This window comes from Charadrius vociferus, unplaced genomic scaffold, assembly GCF_000708025.1.
Source record: "Charadrius vociferus isolate BGI_N301 unplaced genomic scaffold, ASM70802v2 scaffold217, whole genome shotgun sequence".
Classification (NCBI taxonomy): Eukaryota; Metazoa; Chordata; class Aves; order Charadriiformes; family Charadriidae; genus Charadrius; species Charadrius vociferus.
The window spans coordinates 3,663,561-3,682,246 of NW_009649190.1; the positions used below are offsets into that span (position 1 = coordinate 3,663,561).

The 18,686-nt window shown below is 41.3% G+C and overlaps 1 protein-coding gene across 1 annotated transcript in view; it reads left to right on the forward strand.

Annotated features, from left to right (window-relative positions):
- LOC104289921 (transcription initiation factor TFIID subunit 4-like) overlaps positions 1-11,941 on the forward strand; it is a 223,140-nt gene extending 211,199 nt beyond the window's left edge. The window contains exon 9 of the mRNA XM_009888953.1: positions 11,178-11,941. Within this exon, the coding sequence (XP_009887255.1) occupies positions 11,178-11,275 (98 nt within the window). The 3' untranslated portion in view covers positions 11,276-11,941. The remainder of the gene's footprint in view (positions 1-11,177) is intronic.
- Positions 11,942-18,686: the final 6,745 nt, after the last annotated feature.

Sequence of the window (18,686 nt, forward strand, 5' to 3'; positions counted from 1 at the left end):
GCATCGCTTGGGTCTTTATAATACCGATTAGATGAAGTGGCATGAAAGTAGAAGTTACTGTAAGACACAATACTATACTAGAAGAAGGAATGCCTTCATAACCTTCCATGTCTTTTCCATTTCTACCTTGTATAGCTTTTTGCTGTGGCTCAGTCTTGGGACTTCTTATGCCAATGCCTGAAATCATTTGGCAAAGTGATTATCATTTAGTCAGGCATGACAGTGGAGTCAATATGACCCCTCACGCAGGAAAGATCGGATTTCCAAATAAAGTTATTTTACCTGGTACTAAAAATGAAATTATCCCTGCAAATATCATACATTCAATCTTTTTTCAGCGTTGCCATGTAACTTCATTGCAACTAATCCAGGAGCTAAAGCTGCCTACATGATGAATGCTAATTATTTTGTTTAACCTGTTTTTCCTTCTAGTCCTATTAGAACCTGTTCATAATTAAGCCTAATTATATTCATGTCCTGAAGTTAATTTAGAAGTGGATAGTCCATTTGGTTACTAAAATGAGGTTATTTTCTCACTTACCTGCTGATTCCTCAGCCATTGCGAGAACTAGCACCACCCTGCCTGCAGTCCAAAAAGGCCCCAAGAAGCCAGTCCCAAAGAAGGCATCTGGGCCATACCGACAAAAATCACAAACAAATTAGTTTCCAGGCATTTTCCTTCCACTGCCTCTTGATGCAGATATAAACTTAGACACATCTGAGCCACATGTTCCCTGGGAGAAAGGGAAGCGTAGAGAGGGAGTGGAGAGGCCTAATTGTGTTTTAAGTTATTATTGGGTAACAGTAAGAGGTGTGTTAACACACGGCACACCTAAGTTCCTATTCCTTTTCCAAGGGATGTTCAACTTGCCAAGGGATTTTAGGCCCTGGCCTATGAAAAAGAGTCCTATTGGCCTTTAGTAGGGATAAAATTCTTCACCAGACGTTTCCCTGTCCCGTCCCCCTCCATTTTGTAAATAAAAGCCTCTTGCATTCTTTTGACATTTTGTGTGGGATTCCTAATAATAGTTTTGGATTTAAATGTGTCAAATTAATAATGAGATTTAATAGGACGAGAAGGAGAAAATCAGATTAAGCCAAAATAAGAAGCATTCATAATGTATGTAGGCTTTTCTAGTCACTCCAAGGATTAATTGCAATAAAGGAACAAAGGGATAGATTCAAGAGCAGGATTCAGATAACTCCTGCTTCTGACCTAAAATGATCCTGATGTGTTAAAGTTGAAGATTTTGGTATTGCTCACATTCAAACCTTTCTTCTAAAAGTGAAGAAGCCTTTAGGCCGCGTTTTCCTATCAGTGTCTAAATGCCACCGATGACAAAACCATGCAGTACCACTTCCTCCCCTCCCTGTCCCCTGGGAATCCACATGGTAAGTGGATCCTATGGGACCTCCTGGGTTTCTTGCTGGGTAATCTACCTTTGGTACGTGTGATTATAGGCTGTCTAATGCTGCACAAAGCATGGTCACAGAGAATGCCTTTACACCCAGTTGCTTGGGGATTAAACTGTTCATTCAGGATGTGTAAGACCCAGGTCTTTGCCTGGAGATGGTGATTAGTGGGAAGTGAGAAGAGACAAATCCTGAAGAAAACCAGTTCTTTTTTCTTTAAATGAAAGAAAGGCTAAAACACTGGAATTCTTATAGAATAGCTATCCCTCCCCTAGTAAATCTTCAGGCAAAAAAAATCCACAGTGTTTTTCTGAAAATATAGTTATGACCCTGTGGATACATGCCAGTTACATTATGGATCGTAGCATTTTGGTTGCTTGACAGCATTTTGAGATCCGAGTGCTTCCATTTCCTTATTATCCACTCACAGTCATATTCCGCAAGGTAAATGCATATTGCTGTAACTTCTGCAGATTTCTCAAGGCATGTGCCATGTAATGTCTTTCATATCAAGTTCTGATTTACTAACACCTTTTTATTAATTTTTTTTCAAATAACGATGTTTCTCAGTTGAGTTCATTATTATGATCAGATACAGTCCTAATGTGTCTGTGCTTTTAATTTTGAGACGCATCCAAGCATCAAAGTGAAATGTGTTATTTCAGAACTTTAATTGTTCCAGCATGCTGGCACTTCTAATAGGTGCATGTTCTTTCTTAATTAAAGACAACTCTTCAAGATCAGTACACTGTGCCTCGTTGATCCATGATTGCCTCAGCTAACTCCCAGTCAGCCTGCGAAGTTTATAGAAATCCTGCTAAAAACTGAAGACTAAAAAAAACCTTACTCTTTAAACAAGAATGATTTCCCCTGGCAAGATACAGAGATGAATCACTGCCGACGCTTTCCTTTAAGAGCCATGTTAATAAAATTGGGCCAGATAATACTCCTTATTTCTGAAACATCTTTTTCTTAGGCAGCCTCATATTTCACACAGATCTGTGGTAGGTAGCCAGACAGCAATCAAGTGCAAGTCTAGAGAGAGGAATGAATTTCTCCTTCCATGTATCCAAAATGGGTATTTTAGTAAATGGATGTTTTCTAAACTGGATCTGCAGAGCTCTTTTATTTTTGAAGATAGGTAACATTTTTCTCCAGACAACAGTTTGGACATTGGAATCAAGTTACACATGCCTTAATATTTGTGTAACTTCAATCACTGTATAAACTAACAGAAGTGAAATGTGTTTCTGACAATTCTACAGAGCACAAAATTTAGAGTCAAGTCCCTTTACAATACACATAAAGAGCCACAGCCACATGTACCACAGTATCCAGACACCTCACAATTTTTAGCGTATTTATTCTCAGAATATCCTGGGTGATAGAGAAGCATTAATCCAGTTTTACAGATGGGAAGCTAAGGCACCACTGTAAGACCACTTAACTTTCTTGGAGTCACTATGACTACTTGCAAACCGTCAAGACCACGAAGCCCTCCAGAGCTGCACCTCTTGTGAGCAATATGATGTGATTGCTTCCCCGCTTGCCTGCCCAGACATGCACCCTGGCTATACTTGGCTGTACAACAGAACAAGACCTCAGGGTCTTCCATGCTTTATCTCATCCTCTCTTTCTCCTCCTGCACCTGCTCTGATTTCTCACAGGAAAAGGACTTCAAGTGTATAGCTAGAAAGGTAACCAAAGGCTGGATGATTGAGTGACCAGGGCTATGGGTTGTACTGGCTTCGTAGGAAGCCTGGTGCAAAGCTGTAAGTCTCCTTTAGCCCTGCATTAGCACAGTGACCACTACGTCAGCTTTCCCATGTAGGGACAAAAAATTTAGGCAAGCTTTTGGCTTTAAAAGTACACAGTCTCCGAACTACAGTATTTACCACAGTTTTCCCTTGGTTTTCTAGATGCAGAGCTGGTTAGTGTAAACATTCAGATGCCTTTCCAAAGATCGTGTCTCGAGTTCTTACGCATCTACCCTGTATTTCCTTCTTTCCCATGCTATACCTGGAAAGACAATCCTGGGTTATATCTGAAACTGAGAAGTGACATAGCAAAGCCAGCCTTTCTTTCTTCTGGCTCCAACACATTCAATCACCTTTTATCTAAGAATGCCACATCAAAGGATATCTTATTGCATCCCTTGTTATTTTACTTTGGTGAGAACAACGCTTTAAGGTCATATGGTTGTCCACTTTGTCCAATCCATGTCAACCATAATAGCCAACCTAATGAGGTACACGGGTTCTAAGGCAATTTCAGCAGGCATATTTTGATGTTGCAGCACACTGGTGTAGCCTATATATATTAGAATTTGTCTATTGAGTATGAAGATGTGACCAACCAAATCTGCAAAACTGGTTCCTGAAACAAGTTCAGGAGAGAGTTCATTATACTCCATATCATATGATTTCTGCTGTAAACTGTAATTGCTAAAATGGATATTAACTTCACTGACTTCTTTCCTAGTAGATATTAGACCTTTCTAGAATTTGTTCCTTTCTCCTCTAAGGATTACCTTTTTTCTATACTAAAACAAATAATTTTATTTGTTCTCCTTTTTTTATACAGTTTTTATTGATCACTTTATCATTCTTCTATACTGTTTTCAAAGTGTCTCATAGATTGATAAATACATTCTATATGGATAGTTGGAATTGTGATTTTATGAAAGTCAGAAATAAATTGCAGTTCAACTTGTAGGATGTGTAAAGCAATTCAGAGCCCTGTTACTGCCCTTTGTTCTGACTTGAATCCCTCTGTTGTTCCTGTTCGTACGCGTGTGTTGATCAGACTTCCAACTGGGAGGCTAGTTTTATTGCCGCACAAACAGGGATTAGTGCTGCGCTGCACTCGTTTGCACTTGTGCCCTGATTTTGAGCACTCTTTTCAAAGGTGAAAGGTTAGAGGAGTAATTCAGTGTGCCACTTCACCTGCCTCTGCCTCCAAAGAATTACTTAGTCTGTGCATTATTATTAATGATAGCAAAAGAGAGCAACGCTGCTGCTGTAACATCACTGAAGGATACTATGATGCATTGCACATACCTCATTTTCCACATCAAGACTCACAGTGTCCTTGACATGGTCTTCTAGGAGTTCATTAAGTTTAAAACAGGTGACACATGGCAAACTATAGAAACTTCCTGAGGCAAAGTGACACTATAAATAAAATTACTCACAAACAATTCATCTTTTCTTAATCCTTTCCTCTTGGAGTATTAAATTGTTGTATGACATATTTGGTACAGCATATCTGACACTGCTTCTGTCTGCGGTTTTCACTGACCGGGCTTCTTGTAACACTAGCCCGGATGCCACTGAAAGCAACATAAGAAAATATAATTAGATATTAAATAAATTCTTTTAATTAAGTTTAAGGATGTTTTTGTCAGCATTTGCTTTTAAGAAGACCAGTGTTTCAGTGAATTATTACTTTATGCTTTTTACCCAATCTTAATTTTTTTTTTTTAGTTTGCCTTTTGGGACCTATTTCTTAAAGACTGTTACAATATTAAAACCCAGAAAAACTGGATTCAGAAAACTTGGCTTCCACTGCAAGCCAATATGGGAATATATTCTGTCCTGCACTGCTGTTTGCACTGAAATCACCAAACAAAATGTAGTTATTGAAAATATGAACTTTTATTTTGGGGAGGTTTAACTTCAGGGTAACCAATCCTGCCTGTGTGGCTGTATAAAGATGATTCCAAGGCAGCTATCCTGTAGCCAACATACAGAGCACCTGGACTTTTCCTTAAAAGAAAAGCTCAAAAAACCCGAGCATTCCCAATTTTTTACTGCAAAATGCAATACAGCAGAATATTTGGAAAAAGAGGCATGCCTAAAAAAAAAAGTGAAACAGTTAGTATTCCATAAACCAAAAGCTTTTCAAAATGTGTAACTGAAGTTCAAATAACTAAAAAATTACTTGGTTGTTTTCTTCTGCACTTCACACAGCCTGTCCAAAAGAAAGGAAAGCAGATTTAATTTTTGGTGAGTGATGTTTCAGAACAGGTAGTTCCATAGAGCCTCTCACAGCTATGAGAAAGGAGTCATTTATAGCTCAGGAGAGAGAATAAGACCTTTCAAGTTGCATCTAACCTTTGGAAATTCTTCCTGTTTAATTCTGCCTCTTCAGATGGAGGCCAGCTCTTCCTATTTCCCCCTGACAGAGAGCTGAATCTAAATGTGGACCCAAAAAAAGTACATTGTAAATATTTGGCTGAAGAAACGGTGATATTTTTATAGGGCTTTGGGTTTTCTGTTTTTAAGGTGCTCCAGAAATCTTTCTGAGAACCCATTTGTGATGGAATAATAACTGGCTCCATCAGCTGTTCTCTATTAAAACTATAAAATACTGCAATAGAAATATAATTCTACTTTATAAATGCTCATAAATATATATATAAAATGCATAGAAACACCCGTAATGTACATTTTAAGTCTAAATGTGTGTCTCTTTAACCATGTTGGCACTACCGATTGGAATTTCATTGCATATCATGTGGCTGATGGAGAAGGCACATTGAAATCAAGCTGTTAAATACACCATCTCCATTTTTTATTTCACTAGAGTGTGTTTGCTGTATTTTTAAAAGAGCATTGAAAAGCCCAGGAGATGAATTCTGCTCTGAAATTGCTATTTGCTGACATAGAAATAGCTGTAAAAATACAAGCAGAGAAAAATACAGTATAGCAATATATTTTCATTTATTTGGGGGAAAAGTAGTTTTAAAGAAGAATTATGGTCTGTCTTCTGAATGATAGAGCAGTATAACTAGCTTTAAATACAGCTGAAATTTTGTAATGACCAAACCTCAGCTCATCCAAATCCCCAATAGCATTAAATCCCTCGAATTGGGCTGTAAATTTGATTAGCCTTACAACAGACATGAGACACAAATGTTCTTCCTTATGCAGTCATATTAAGTGGCTGCAAAAGACGACAAGTCATTGTAGAGCAGCGCGTCCGACCTTTGTAAGCTAGGCAGGAGCTCCAGCTCACCCAGCTTGCAAAACTACAGTTAAATGCAAGTTAATTTCTTGAATTCTGGTATAACATGAGGATTACGTATGGTGAGGTGAGGGGGCATTTAGCAGCTGCAGTCTTCCTATAAATCATCCGGAAGCTTTTCTTCATACTTTAGTTCTCTTGATTGACATTTTCCGTATAAGTTACATCGCTGAACCTTAGCTTCTGTCCATGCTTGTTTTATTTGGTGCTTATTTTATATATTTTCATGGCTCTTGCGCTGTCCTTCAACATGAAATTTTGTGCTGTAACTCCTGGTGTCCTCCAATTTTACATGGAACTAATCCGAGTATTGGATCACATTTTTTCTTTAAAAAAGCTAAAGGTTATAGAGATGTCCTAGCGTGGATTTCTATAAGGGAGAGTCAGGAACTAGAAGGAACAGTAAATTGTGAGACCTTAAAGTTTTCCAGGTCCACCAGTTTTACAGCAGCTTCTCAGGTGAGCTGAGGTGAGCGTGACTCCCTGCACTCCCCACGCGTGGCTATCACAGCCAGCACCACCAGCAAGGCTGCTCCCAGGTTTCGGTGCTGCCAAGTGCCGTACACGATCGCTCTACCTCAGCCAGGCTTCTCCAGCCACCAGAGCACTGAGGGATGGGGTATCTGTGGCTCTCAAGCCAGGCACCATGCAGCTGGTGATCCGAGAGGTCCCAAAGTACACGCATCCGGCCAGGCCAGGAGTTGCAGAGTTTTGCTGTTATTGTTCTTAACTTATTGTGGGTTTATTTTAATTTCTTTCACTACGTTGTTCTGATAACACATCTCTGGCGTAGCTTTATGTTCCGATCCCCTGGTTTTCGTTGTCGTTTGGACACAGTCCCATTTGGAGTGAATTTCTGAAATGAACCCTGATTCACTGATGAATCACGCTACTTCTAAAACAAAAATAAAAGAAAAAGCTAAAGAGGTTTACTAGTTACAGAAACAAATTTCTAGCATTGAGAATAAAACCACAGATATATACAAACGGAAAATAAGAAACAGTTTTATGGTAATGAGAAATGGAAACATGGGAAAAGTACTGTTATGAATTTTGAGATACAGTATTTCTTTTTATCTCTTAATTAGACAGTTTACACAGCAGTTGCTTTATAAATACATATTTGGCCCTACTAATGCAGATTTCACAATACTCCTTTAAATAGTGCAGCCCGGCTGAGAACCAGGTGGTGCTCCGCCACGTGCTACTTAGTTTAGGGAGTAAATGGGAACTATTGTTTCTTCCTCATATTTGGTATCTTGTAGGACTTGGACACTATAACCAAGACTCGTGCATGTTGGGAATTAAGGCTTTTAATTGCTTTAATTAAGGTGCTTCAATTTATCTTGTAATCTCCGTTTTATGGCCCCTCCCTGGGAACTGCGGAGCAATGGTGACTCATGACCCATTAAGTGTTGAGAGATCTGTCTCCTTGGGCCTGCCGGCCGGCTCCCTCCTCCAGCAAGGACAATACGGCTTGGGCCTCAAGCTGCAGGTGCAGAAAGAGACCGTTTGCATTTCTGGAGGTCACAGGCCATCCTTACGTCCTCTGGCACTGATGCAGTGGGCTGCATCAAATTGGCCAGTGTGTCACTGGTTGGGTGGCTCTGGCCTGAAGTTAAAATTTCCCTCCTCAACAGCTGTCCCGTCTTCCCAAAGAAAGCTGTTGTGCCTCCTGATGGTTTTACAGCTTCACAGGAACTGCTAAAATAAGTTAGCTCTTCAAACAGCGGTTGAAGAGTCCTTATTGAAGTCCTCAAAAATAACTACGTATAATGCCAACACCCCTCCAGACCCTCTGACAGGGAGGTGAAATAGCTGGGCCTCTCTGCCAGTAAACATTTTTCTGTTTGGGCTGTCAAATGAGCAAGTGGCTTTGGCGAACTGAGGGCTTGTTCTTTTATTCAATATTGTTATAACCAATAAAACGTACAGCCAAACTGCAAAGAACAATGTTATTACCAAGAGCACCTTTTAGTAGCGCCCGCTCAGCAGCTGGCAGTGGGTGCAGCTCGTCCTGCTCACGCTACAGCAGGCAAGGACCTCTCTTCGCTTCAGCAGTCCGGCCTCACACAGGCAGACGCTGATGCAGGGAGACACTGGCTTGAGGGAAGCACCCGAGATGACAGCTGATTCACAGGCCACTCTCTCGGTGGGAATTTACACACCTACAACAAAAGCTTACATAGACCTCAGACCGTCACCTCCACTATTTCCCCAACCGCCGAACAGAATACTGCAAAAACAAAGGCTTGAACATATGGATAAATAAACAGCCCAGTTCCCTATGTTACTGGGCTTCAACAAATTTCCCCACTTTCTTATCAAGAACTCCTCTCATTGATTATTCCCCCACCCCAAAAGAAAGTAGACACCCTCCCATGCTGGGAAGAGGTGAGAGGAAGAACCTGTACCTTCCAAATCCTTCCAGAGATCTATGTTGTTGAAATACTTCCTTGTTCCCAAAAGGAGATACAGATGGAAGCCCACACTAGGAAACCAAACATTGTAATCTATCATCCAGGATTGGGGATGATGATATGATCCTCGATACCCTTTCAGTAGATCAAGGAAATCGATTTACAGCTCTCAATGTGAAAGACACACTGTCACATATACATTCATCCCACACATAAAAGATGTTCAGATTTGAACTGGGTAAACCTTTACTACAGCACATCATTTCTCACTGACTCACATAAGGTTTTATAAAGGTCTTAGCGGCAGCACTTTGAATATGCACTAAACCTCATTAAGCACTTGCTGCATTCCAGATAATAATGCCGTGATATTCTTGCAACCCGTCACAGCCAGATGCCTCAGAGGCCAAACCCGACCTTCCCCAACAGCATGAAAACCAGCACATTCATTGAATTTTGCTCCAAGGATTCCTTCCAAGTTCAACCCTCAGGCTCCATTTCTCCCTGCGTCTGTGAAAGTGTTTCTTTGCACAGGGGTGTCGCATCCGAGGAGGGTGTGGGAATTTGCAGCAGTGCTGTCAGGCTCATCCCCAAGCTACGTTACAGTACGACAAGGTTTCTCTGAGACTACTCCCTAAATCTTTTGCTGAGAGAAATTTTGCCCTTTCCCATTACCCAAGTTCCCCATTTACCCTGCAGTGCATCTCAACCCTCATTCCAGCCATGAACAACTTTGCACTCCTTAAATACCCGTAGACTATTCGCCTCCGATTTGCACGGCACAAAATCCTTCCAGTAATCTCCTGTATAGTTCTTCTCCTCGGCTGAGGAGTTAAAGGTGATATACTTTATAGTCTGAAACTTTTAAAATGGATCTTAGATCAGATATGCTTCTTTGACACTCGTGCATGTAAAAATAGCAAAGCCCAGGCCTCAGTGACCTCCTCTGGATATATTAAGATATTAAAGGTAAGTATATGCAGGACTGAGACTACAGGGACTTAGTACACGACAGTCACAGTGATAATTCGCCTTACTATTTTAGTAGGTGCAAACTTAAGATTCAAATCATGGGCTCGGCCTGAAAGTAGCAGAAGGTTTTTTCATTAGATACTATTCAGTAATATTCAGTAATATTGGCAGTAAGCCAACCAATTGATTTTTGGTTAAACCAGCGCATTTCTTCTATCATAATCTCTCATCATCAAGAAACAAACAAAAAAGCCCAGATTTACTCCGCATTGCAGAAAGCCTGACCTCTAGTCCCAGTTATTTCGGTGGTTAATAATGCAAATGCCACACTCTGATTATGACTGTACTGGGGAAGCTGAGATTCATATTGTTCAATGGCACCATCTTCAGTCAACTACAGAGCTGATTATTAACTGTCTTTAAGAAGAAGTTGTGTTCATGTGTCCTAAGACTGGTAAAAACGTGGTATCAGTGCTTCTGAACTTGCATGGTGTGGTGGTACAATCTCAGCAAATTTCCTGTTGCAGCAGAAATATAAAGAGTATGGTCTCTCAAAAAAAGGAAAAATCTCTATACATTTTTTCTGCTTTAAACGGAGAAGAGGAAAATGGTGATGACACACGGTCACTTCTGGGAAAGTCTTGTTTTGGTTTATTTTTCTTAAAGGGCTGGTTGGTTTTGTTTAATTATTTGTGAAGTAATTTGTAGATCCAGGTTAATGTAAAAATACTTTTTCAGGTTGTTTCTTCATTTTGAAAATACAGAAATAGCTTGAGAAGACAAAACCATGCAGCATTCTGACCATATAAATGCTCAGAAATATCCCATAAATTAAATACCAATTCCCAAATTTGCCATTAACTTTTGCTGCTTTGAAAATAGTATTTACTGCCCTAATTCCTAATCTTTCTTTATGGTTCAAAATTAAAAGTATTCAAAAAAACCATGTAACCTGGTAATTGTAATAGAGCCCATCCTCTTAGGTGATAGTATAGGTATTTGTGGGAGTCTAATACCATAAATAAATGACGTAGTATGTTTATTCTTACCACCTGAAAGAGCCTTTTAGCTCAAAATAAAATTATTGGAACATTTGTTTGTGAGGCAGAATTTTAGAAAATGGTTTTAATTATACGTTTGCCAGAAACACATAGCTAATTGCCAGCCAGCTCCTCCCCATCTTCTTCTTCCTTTCTTCCTGTACGCGTGAGTGCTTTCAAAATGGGACTAGTATATGTAGGCACCTTGTTCTTACAGTTAAACCTAAGAGAACTGAATGAATCTGGATCTAAGAATAGCTTTTGCGTCCTTCCAAGGCTGACAAGTATTGTGTTTCCTTTTCAGCTGACCCCCTGGTTGGAAGTATTGCCACTCAGTATATGACTAACAGAGCAGAGCACGACAGAATGGCCAGACAGTGGACCAAGCGATACGCCACATAGGAACCTACTCTAGGATTTGCTGGACCTGTGCAAGCACATTCACTAAGTGCATCAATAGCCCTTCCCTTCATTCTTATTTTTTATTAAATTTTGAACCATTTTGTGACAAAAGGTTGTCCTTCCTTTCTTTTTGGGTTTATTTTTATTTTTGTTTGGGGTTTTTTTGTTCTGTTAACTTGAAAGCTGTTTCCCTCAAATGTAGACAGGGAATTTTGGTTATCAGTGCAAAGAATGTTGGATCTGTAATAGTATAGAGCTTTGTCACAAAGCTTTGTATTAATGTGTGGGTTTTTTTTTTTCTTTCATGTGGTTTTTGGGAAAACAAACAAATTCAGAATTATATCTCGTTTCTACTTAAATGTAGTGTTTAGGGTTATTTTTTTGTACTGAAGTCTTTAATGGTGGGTGCATGCTACTGGGAACAAGTTTTGTATAAAAGCTTAAAATCAAGAATCACTGTGCATTACTAAGACTGTGTTTATCACTAGCCTTCTGTTTCCCACACGAAAGGCTATTGCGTTGAACAAATTAATATGTATTTTGATTTACTTAAAAAAAAAAAGTGCTTGTAAATTTCTTAGGGACCTGCCACTTTTGACTGTGGATCAGTTGATGTACACTTGTATTATTAAAGCACTCAATAAAACACTGTGGCTGATAAATGCACTTCTTGCAAGACAGTGCTTTTGCGTTTGTGCAGTATAGGTTGCCTAGTCCTCACATAATACAACTGCAGGTGAAGCAACTATTTTTAGGCCCCTAAACTATTCATTTCTTCTCAACAATGCATTTCTTAACTGAGAATTCTTCATTGTGTATTTATCTTTCATATACAAACATCTTCCAAATTTTAAGGCTTTTCTTTTGCCTGCCGGTGCTCAGCTCAGCTATTCAGAAGCCTCTTGCTGCATCTTTTATACTATGGCTTCACTATATCCATCTTATATCCATTTAAAATAGTTGGCTATAAAAATAGCCTTGCAGTGAAAGCTGAATATTGATGATGATTTTATACAGCAGGCCTCATTTTGCCTTCCTCCAAGCTCTTTAATTGTAAAAGCAACTGTTATTTAAAAAAATAAATGAAGGTTTTCGATGGGAAAATTGAGCCCATTGCACCAATCATTCCCAGCACGTTCAATGGCAAGGGTATTTCTATTCAGATTTGACCTTCAGGCTAATTTTAGATATGCAGCCATAGAAGGAAAACTTCTACTTGGCTAAGGAAATGTGTGGGTGTTATGATTGAGAAAATATATACTGTGGTGCTGATATCTAAATGTTCTTTGTGTTGCAAGACATACTGGAAAATCCCTGTCTCATATAATTAAATGTTACAGATGCTATATACAGTGCTTGCCTGCCCTCTCCCCTCTCTCCTTGCCTCTTCTGTTTAAAGAAGGTCCTTTCTTAAAGAAGATCCATTACAGTAGGGACAGTATAAAGATACAGGGAGACCCCATCCCATTACATTCCAATCCAATCCAACCGTCCTGAAAACTGAAGCAGTCAAGGTGACACCATATGGTGTCCCTTTTGATCAAAGCAAACAGGGAGTCTTCTGGTGTCTGTAGAAGACTTTACAAGCCCAGCCATACAACATTTTGAGGCCAACAGATCCTAAATACAGATGTGCAAGAACAATAACAGTTCAAAAATAAAACAAAACAAAACCCCCAAACCAGACTTCTTGGAGCCAGAACACCTTCTGAGGACAACTGTTATATTTACTTCCACCATACAACTTGCCACAAAGTACCTCCACATCTGAAGGGAACCTTCCTGCTGTGAAAATACAACAAAGGGGTAAAAGAATTAAAAAACACAACTGCATCTTGCCCAGTGCAGTAACTGCATTGCTTCTCCTCTTATCCCATCTGTCGAAGAGATTCCTGCCATAAAAGACCTGTGTCCCCTGAGACAGCAATTAATGGGCTATTTCAGATTTCTTATGGATTACTTTAAGTGTCTGTCACTCTGCAGCCTTTATTTACACTCAGCTGAGCATAATGCAGTAATTTTCCAGGTACATTTTAAACCCGCTTGATAAAGAAGTCTTTAATTCTTACTATCATCTCTTTTTTTTTTTTTTCAAAATATAAAGACGTCATTATAAACAGAAAAGACTATGATATCTCTAATGAACACATAACTGAAAGACAGCTGAGATACCTTGGAGAGGGAATCACAGAATTCTTGATAAATGTCTATTCTCAGTTCGTCAGCTCTCACTTGCCGTTCTTACCGATCAAAAGCTGCGCAGTTTGAATTTTCAGGTAAGTTGCCCTCTGTGTGAAGCTGAACAGTCACTTTGTCCTAGATAATATAAAACTACTGCCTTAAGAACCACAGGGATCTCAAAGAAATAACCAGAAAGGATCAACCCACGCTGATTAAAGCAGATGCAGAGTCTTCTGGCGTCTGCAGGAGCCAAATGTTTGCAAGTCTGGCCATAAAACATTCTCCTCTCTTTGCAAATCTGCTCTATTTGCCTCCCAAGTAATTCTTTTTCTTCATCTGCTAAACCTGGGAAATATGAAGCCTTGTTTGAAACCTGCTGTTGCAGCTGAGGAGAAATGAGCCATCCCCAACAGAATTCAGTCTGCCAGCAGAGCCCCACTGAACAATAATGTATTGGCATTGTCTCTTTTTTTCCTTTTTGTTTTCCTGCATCTAGAAAGTATTGCACGTTATTCTGTCTCACCTTTGCTCTTCAGGCCCTCTTCAAGTTTAGCTGAATCCTGCTTCCTCTTTCACGACAAATCATCTTTCTAACTTCTTCTAGATGGTGAAGTCCACATGCTGCCCTCCTAGGATATGAAGATCATTCAAATGACTCACACATAGTTAGATACTCAATAGCATACAGTTGTCCCGAAACAGCATATAAAGGCTATCACTTCAGCAAATCTCAGTATTTTCTCAAATGCTAAAACTGGGTTTTGTTCTTTAGGGACATCTTACAGCTTTTCTGAATTCAATTGCAATATCAAGTAAGCCATATTTAATTTCCTGTAACCCCAGCTAAATGTCCCATACCCTTTGATTTCTGCTCAGGTGAAACAGAAATCAGGGAACTCTCTAAACTGTATTCACCCATTCACGAATTATTGACGTGGCCTTCACATCCCCCTGTCCAACTGACCAGCTGATTTCCCTCTCCAGAAAATTGCAGAACAACATAGCTTAAATTAAGGTACCCAAAACCATCCTGTATTTCCAAAGACAGCATTTCCAGACTGCTCCAGGAGTGACTTTTAGCAGCTGATAACCCTTTTGATTGCATGCGTGGTGGGTGATTGCAGCCAAACAGTTAAAATCCATTAAAACCAGCTGCTGTGCCATGAATGAGGCAGCAGTAATTCCTCTTGAAAGCTCGCTTTTCAGGTTTTCATATTGTGAGCTGCAGATGGATAGACAGTGATAACCCATGCCCAAGCAATGGGCAGCAGCTCACAGCCCTTCTTCCCTGCTACCCCGTGCAATGATACTGTGTAAGTATAAAACACCAGAGGTGTCAGGCACCATAAACCCCCCAAATTGGGCCCCTTCTCAGGGCCTTCTGAGCCCTTTCAGTTCTGGCCCGATGCATGCTCTGGGTGCAGGGCATGCTCGGAGCTGCTCTTCTGGCATGCTGTTACAGCACGCTCCCTCTCCTTGGCTCTCTTATCTCCAGCGTTAATCCCTCTGACTTACTCCTTCTACTCATTCACCATCTCCTTCTCTCTGGCTGCTTTCTTCTGCTTGACTGATTCGTTGCTCGCAGCTGAGAGGCCACCCAAGACACCGATCCCAGCTCAAATAGCCCTTCCTGAAGTCGCCTGAGCATAGTAATCTCTTTGTCCCCCACAGTACGTGCCCAGAATGTGCCCCCAGGCCAACTCTGCTCCCCCTTGCCTGAGGCAGTGCCTACTGCAGCAGGAAAAGCAGAGGTGGCTCTGCTGGAGCACAAAGATGCCATGAGATGATTCAGACAGTGCGGCAACTCCCAGTTACTCCAATCCCAGCATTATCCTGGGGTCCCACTTCTCCTTTCCAGTTCTCAGAACCTTCTCTTGTCTCTGAAGTTGGACATCTTGCCCCAGGCCCAGTGCTCTTGCCTGCATTTTTAGATGGGCAAACTAACGCAAGAACTCAAAGTAAAAATTTCAGCACCTCCAAAGTCCCACTGTCCGGCCTCGCCAGCCACGGTTCCTGCAGAGCCAGCTCTGCCTGCTGGTTTCCATCCTCAGTTGCTCTTTCTTCTCTTCTTCTTTTCATTCCCTTTGGTTTCTCCTCCCATCCTTCCTCCACAACATCAATATTAAATCTTGAAGCTTCCTTTTCCCCCCTTCCCTCATCTTTATCACAGCTCCGGTTCTTCGCTGGTGCTATCGAGACCATGTCACATAACACTGGGCCTCCCGGAGCTGCTCAAAATCCCCTGATTTTTAGTTCTTAGAAGCAAGAAAGAGCTTTGTATGAATTAAGTACTTCCTCATTGTGCCACGCCTGGCACTGGCCATAAACTAAATCACTTCTCCCACACACGTCATTAGCAGTAATGAAATCCGGGCTGCCCTGCCTCCTTAGCACGACATCCATATGCAAATGCATTTCCTCAGCTAGAAGGATCTGCAGAGCCAACGCATGGCTGCTTGGGATGCCTCCAGCAGCCTCTCTCAGGTCACAACTGGAATATATTTGGGGACTACTATTTACCAGGAAGACTTTTATGATACCTTTAAATCCAGCATTCTGCTCCCTAACTCCATCATGAACTTTAAGAGGGACCTGCAGCACTTAGGGATAATGAAAAGGGCAAAGCAAAACATCCCTTTCATGTCTACTCTGATTGTGAAAGAAAGTAGTCATGGGCTAACGGAAGGTTGAAATAAAGACAAGGCTACTAAGCCGTACTAATCCCTTCCCAGTCCTAAATTAGGAAAATCCCACTTCACCTAACAGCTAAATAAAAGCTGTATTTACTTCTGTAGATTTTGCGGAACTGAATCCAAAAAACTCACTATCCAGGTGTCCTAGTTGTAAATGTGGATGGTCAGATCATGCATTTCAGGAGAGGTTTTCTGGGGAAATGCTTCCGCTAGGAAGAGCTTACCGGCATCCTCATCTCCTCCACCTCTGTGGGGCTGCACGCAGGACTCCCCCCTTGGCAGTCCCTTGGGAAACAAGGGCTGGAAACAAGCACCTCGGGTCATTCCTTATTGTCACTGCTCCTCAAATACACTCACTCACAACAGGCATTTGTTGCTGCAGAATCAGTGCTGGGGTCCCCTTTTGTGTCGCCGAGGACCTTGGGGTCAGGAAAAACAAAGGGTCACACTTCAGTTTCTGTGAAATGCCTCCTTTCTTCGCGGTTGACTCATACCCTTTGTAAGGCCCTGAATGGGGTCTCTTCACATCAATGGAGCTCCTACCACACAGATTTCAATACAGCCCCGCTCCTTTCTCCGCTTGTCATAAACGGTGCAAAGAAAGTGCTTTTGCCCATCAGGCTGTGGAAACACCTTGCTCATAGCAAAGCTCAACTGTGCTCTTGCCCATCTTCAAACTCTTCCCATTTACATTTCTCAGACACCTCTCAACTAGAAGAGCCTTTCTCTAGAGATCACTCCTCAACACCAAGGGCCTACAAAAATCCTGCTTCCTTCTTCCTTTGGCTCACATTCAGCCTTCACCCCTGGTCCTTCCCTGCTGCTCTCCAGTTCCTAAATCTGCTTCTTCACTCAGGCTGCAGCCACCCAAACCTCTTGCTAAGACCACCAATACACCAAACGCCAAAGTCACCTCTGCTCCAGGCTCCTCACAGCCCATCGCCGTCTCACCACGGTGTGCCGACATCTCACTAGGGAAGGGAAAGCCCACCCCTACACCTGAAATTGCTGCCATCTTCACAAAAAGAGAGGGGAAAACCTGCTTTTGTCTGAAAGAGCAAGTAATGCTCCCCGTGCTCAGCACTTACACCAAGGCACAAATACTCTCTGCAGATCTCCCGGTCTCACAGTTCACAATAGCACACTCTGTTGGTCTTTCAAACAGGAGTATTGTAAGCAGTAGCAAAGTGGTTTGTATTAAATGCCCTGAATGTTACTTATCTAATTAATAGAATGAAACTTTCCAAAAAAATCTGTGTGCAGTGGGAACCTCATCATCTTTTGTACTGGAAAATAATTGTGTGAATTAAAAAGTCTCTCCTGTTTCCTGTTCTGCTTCATTATGTGTTGTCCACCCACTACCTCTTGCTACAATTTTAAAAGAAAATCTTCCTGAAATCTACTTAGAATTTAAATCCTTATTGCAAAGCAGCAAAGAATAATCAAAACGTGCTCTGTCATATCAAGGTAATCTAATCAGAGAGGCTCATGGAATTATTTATACACATACATTTTTATGATAATTTAATAATTGATAGGCTTAAAGGAATAATCTCATTCTCTTCTATTTCATAATATGCATCATGAAATGCTGTATTTCATTACTGTGTAAACTTGCCATTTTATCTATTTAAAATAAATACAGATTTGAATAACTTTAATCAATAGTTTTCCAGTGGAAGAAGACAACTGTATTACTTGAGTAGTATAGTACTGTGTAGACCTACTTGTCTTAAAAAACATAATCCTGTTTGTAACTTTTTTCTTTCAATTTTTATAAAGGATGTAGAAAAGTCTACAAACGAAAAATGACAGCAGTCACTTGAGCCCTGCTAAAGTGCCGGCTGGAGCTGTTAGGTGTAATAACTTTGTCTAATATTCAAAGAGTGGCACTGAAACTCTGGGGGCAGAGGGACAAGAGATGCAGTCAAACCCCAAGAAGAGAAATGCAAAGAAAAATAATTGCAGGAACAAAAACTGCACTCGCGCTACAAATTTCCTCCAGGGATGTATACATGCTGCAGCATCCCCCTTAGGTCAAAGCGAACTCTGCTAGCAGCAGGATGCTGAGCTGTTTGGGCAAACATACTGCTGCACCTCATCCGAATCCAACAGCTTCAGGCTGTTCTCGCTGGGTACCCGGCTCCTGGTTGTACACAGGAACAGGTAACCCGGGGCAGTCAGCGTGTTGTATGGCAAAGCCAAGGGAGTTGTGCTTTTTTCCTTGCTCCTGGTGCCACAAGGGCAACCCCCCTAAACAAGGGGACTTCCCTCTCCTCCTGCTAATCCCACTCATCAGGCGCTGTTGGGCCTGCGCCTGCCCAGCGAAATTTGGCAGTGGTTCTGCCGACGCTGCAACGATGCAAAACTAGCTGGAGGAGGACACGGGGTTGTGCCTGGCCGGAGTGATGCCATTCTCTCTCTGCAGCTGAAGCACCTGGCATCTGCTTTAAATCCAGTTTGCAGCTCACCCAGGGCAGAGCCCCCAGCTCCTCCACCCCTGCTGAAACCCCCACTCCCAGGGGCTGAGGGGACCA